Source organism: Emiliania huxleyi (genome assembly GCF_000372725.1).
Source record: "Emiliania huxleyi CCMP1516 unplaced genomic scaffold EMIHUscaffold_360, whole genome shotgun sequence".
In the NCBI taxonomy this organism is placed as follows: domain Eukaryota; phylum Haptophyta; order Isochrysidales; family Noelaerhabdaceae; genus Emiliania; species Emiliania huxleyi.
Window position 1 is genome coordinate 23,710 of NW_005199273.1, and position 3,692 is coordinate 27,401.

Sequence of the window (3,692 nt, forward strand, 5' to 3'; positions counted from 1 at the left end):
GGGGGGCGTGCGTGGCGGAGGGGCAGGCGGCGGCGGTGCCCCGGAGGCTGAGGGAGGGTGTAGAGGATGTAGAGTGTAGAGCGCTGTATGTAGAGAGAGCTGTAGAGATGTAGAGCGCTGGAGAGCGCTGTAGAGCTGTAGAGCTCTACATCCGGCGCGGGACGAACTGCGTGCGTTCTAGAGCGATGTAGAGGCGCTCTACAACGTGAAATCTCTACAGGGGTCCCGTACCGGAATCGACCCTATCCAGTGCTCAAGTCCTCAAAACAAACTCTTCAGGCAAAGCGGCGCACTCCCCCAGGAGCAGGACGCCTTCCCTCTGTGCGCGATAGAGCAACCGTTTAAGCCAGAGAGCGCGATTATGCTTGGGGTTCGTCTACACTCACCGAGACCCGCCAGGCCGCACCTCAGACACAGCTGAGTTGAGTCTCCCCAATCGCCACTGTCTCACAATTACGTCTCAGGTTGGCTCAGCATGGTCTCTAACGGACCCGAGACGACTCAAATCTCAATCAAGCAGCGGCTTGTGGCGTCTCAAACCCCCCGCCCTGCGCCACGTCTCATTGTGGCTCAGCACTGTCTCAGACGGAAGTGAGACGACTCACTTCGCTCAGGAATTGTGACGTCTCAGCCCAGCCGTGAGACTGAGTGATACGCGGCCGAAAGAGACGAATGTGAGACGCATCTGAGACGCACCTGCGCGACACTGACACTCAGCACTGTGACAGCAGAGAGACGCTTGGAGAGACGCAGAGAGACGGAAAAAATCATGCAGCAAACATGCAAGTGAGACAGGGACGAAACACCCGTGAGATACAGAGCGACGTCTCACCAAAATTTCCGGTTAAAAAAAAACGGGAGGTCGTATTAAATTCCTCGGTATACGCGCGTTCGACGCCGCCGTAACCCCTGGGGTACTCTCTCGGGTCATGTTTCTGTGTGTGTGAGCCATGTACTTGTGTACCTCGAGATCTCACCCTTTACGATATCGAGGGGATATATGGCGCCGCACACCGGACGACGGCACAGACGCAATCACGCAGGCTGAATGCCCCTACGCAGTGTCGCCCGACGTTGGCGGAGAGAGCGCTGACATCTGGTTGAGGAGCGTGATGAGCCCGAGGCACGCAGCGTGCGTGCCGCCCAGCAGCCGTTTCTCAATCCCAGAGGGCTTGAGGTGAGGTGCATCGAGAGCGTCGACGACCTGACGGATCGCGCCGCCGAGCTGCTGCCGATCCGCTGTGGCCGCCGCAGGCCAAGCAGCACGAGCGGCGTCATAGCGCACGCTGCTGCTCGTCTCTGCGCACGCGGCAGCCACGGCGGCCGCACTCGAGCCATGCAGAAGGCTGTGGAGTGACGACGCTTCTGCGTCGGCGTCGAAGCGCTCCTGCGACGCCTCCTGTCGCCAGATTGCGTCGCTCTCCGCAACAGCAGCGAACGAGTTTTCCGGTGCCGTCTCGATGGCCATGCCTCCGAATGAAGCGCCCCAAGTGGCCACACACGAGCCTGACGCGAGTGGCGGCCGGTTGAGCACAGCGCCGTTAAGCACGCGCCGCGCCCTGGGTTCGGACTTTTTGCTGGGTATGGTATGGTTCGTGCAACCTCCGGACCATACCCACCCCCGCCTGCTGACAGACAACGGCCTCCGCCGGTCAGGACGAAACCACCCACCCTTTGGGCCGCGAGGCAACCACACATACACCATACCCCGCGAAAAGTTGGGACCGCTGCTGCAGCGCACGATGTCTTGGTGGAACTGGCGCACGGCTCCCGTCATCCAGTTGGTCGGTTTGGCCGGCCTCGCTGCTCTCGCTTCTCGGGACGTCGACCGCACGATGCGTGCGAATGATGTTCCGGTCACAAAAGATCAGGAACAGGCGATCGCCCACGATCTACAGGCTCGACGATGGTTCGGAAGATGAGTAATCTTCCTGAAATGTCCCGAGTTTTCTCGGGCCGTGAGCGCGGCCTGTGTCGGCGCGGCAGCTTTGCGCTGAACCGCAGCTCGGCAGCAGCAGCAGCAGCAAAAAAAGAGCCCGCCACCGCAGCAGCATCGCAGGAGCCTACCGGCAGCAGAAGGATGGTGTCGCCGGTGCTGCTCGTGTACGAGCCAAACGGCCGCATGAGCTGCCAGCTCGAGCTCATCAAGAGGGACGGGCGAGAAGGTCTTGGCGGGATTGAGCGGCAGTATAACACATGCTCGAGCTGCCCGCATGGGGTCCTTGTCTGTCGTCTCATCTCTGGTCCTTCGTGACCTAGCTTGTGCACGAGGCGCGACGGCCGGGCGCGTGTGTGTTAAAAGCGAACCAGCCCCGGGGAAAAGCATTAAACGCTAATGAGTAATGTTCGCACACACGCGGCAATCTGGCCCCTCTGCCACAAGTTTTGCTTTGTGGGGGACGCCCCACCGCGTACGGCTTTAGTGCGTAGAGACGGTGTCTACGGAGGGGTAGAGTGCACGGTGCTCGGCGTGGAGTCTCGAGAGATCTGGCGCGCAAACATCAAAAGTATCATGAATCGGGCCCGGCTAGACCTGCCACCGGAGGCGCACAAAATGGAGACGATTTTGTGGTGATAAAGCGCGAAAGATGCGGGACTAAGATGGCCAGAACGGGGCGCCGCGAGCTCGGGAGCGCTCGCCACTGCCGCAGGCCAACTCCTCCCCAGCAACGGTGCGTGCGCGTGCGCTGAGGTTGAACTCGATGCCGCGACTTCACAGCCTCCACCGTGAAGCTTCCAAAGGCTAGTGCCATTTCACTCTGACACGCTTATCTTGAAAACGTCTCCAACGGAGCGCGCTCCGTGTTGCTTCCAGCGCCCTCGCCGCTCGCCCCCGCGCTCCCTGCGGCCATGGCCGATACTCCTAGAGTATGAGATAGGTCATCGGGCTACGGCTTTACCGCGAGAGCGACCCAACTCGTCGACATCGTCCGATGATGGCTGCCGCATGCGCAAAGTCGGCCTTCGCGCGGAGGCTATCGTGGATTCGTGGTCGTGGGGTCGAGCCGGCAGTCGCCAGTCCCAGCCGTGACAGCCGCGACGTGTGCATGGACATGTGCATGGACATGTTGTGTGGGGTTCCCCCCTCCGCGTAGGCTCTTTGCCTCTGAGAGTTTTTTCAATCACGTGTTGTACTCAGAGGGCCTCCGGCGCAGGGTTCGCACGAGAGAGGCATGGCACCAGTCTCATCCTCGTCGCCGCCGTATCTCACAAGTGCGGTGCTAACAAAGGCGTCCAATCGGCTCCTCTCCCCCGCCACCGCCGCGCCAAAGGGCGGCGCGCCGCGCGCCCAAGCGTCCCGCGTCGGCGCGTCGCAGTGCGAGACAAGCCACGCCTAGCGAGAGGAAAGAGGACATGTCCGGGACGCGTCCGTGCACGGCCCGCGCGGGCGCACCGCGTGCGGCGAGAGGGGATGGCGTACCCAGTCGGCGGGCGAGAGGCTCTGCAGCGCCACCCCCTCCCTCCGAAGCAGCGCGAGCCTACACTCGCAGACGCCCCGGCCCGGTCAGGGCGCCGCCCGACCAAGCCGTCGCCGCCTCGCGGCTCTCTGTCCCTCTCCGCGCAGACAGGACGGCGGGCTCGTACTTTGAGTCGTAGCCCCCCTCCTCCCAGTGCGCGCGGTAGGTGTAAGCGACGCGCAAGTCGAGGCCCACACCCGCCGGGTGCAGCACCTGCGTGCCGTCAAGGGGGGG

The 3,692-nt window shown here is 62.4% G+C and overlaps 1 protein-coding gene across 1 annotated transcript in view; it reads right to left on the minus strand.

Moving 5' to 3' along the window:
• Positions 1-3,118: 3,118 nt before the first annotated feature.
• Positions 3,119-3,692, minus strand: part of EMIHUDRAFT_444778 (hypothetical protein) — a gene marked incomplete at its 3' end in the record, with an annotated part of 1,543 nt that continues 969 nt past the window's right edge. The window contains exons 2-4 of the mRNA XM_005772258.1: positions 3,553-3,673; positions 3,422-3,479; positions 3,119-3,334 (exon numbers count right to left, since the gene is read on the minus strand). Coding sequence (XP_005772315.1) covers positions 3,119-3,334; positions 3,422-3,479; positions 3,553-3,673 — 395 coding nt within the window. The remainder of the gene's footprint in view (positions 3,335-3,421; positions 3,480-3,552; positions 3,674-3,692) is intronic.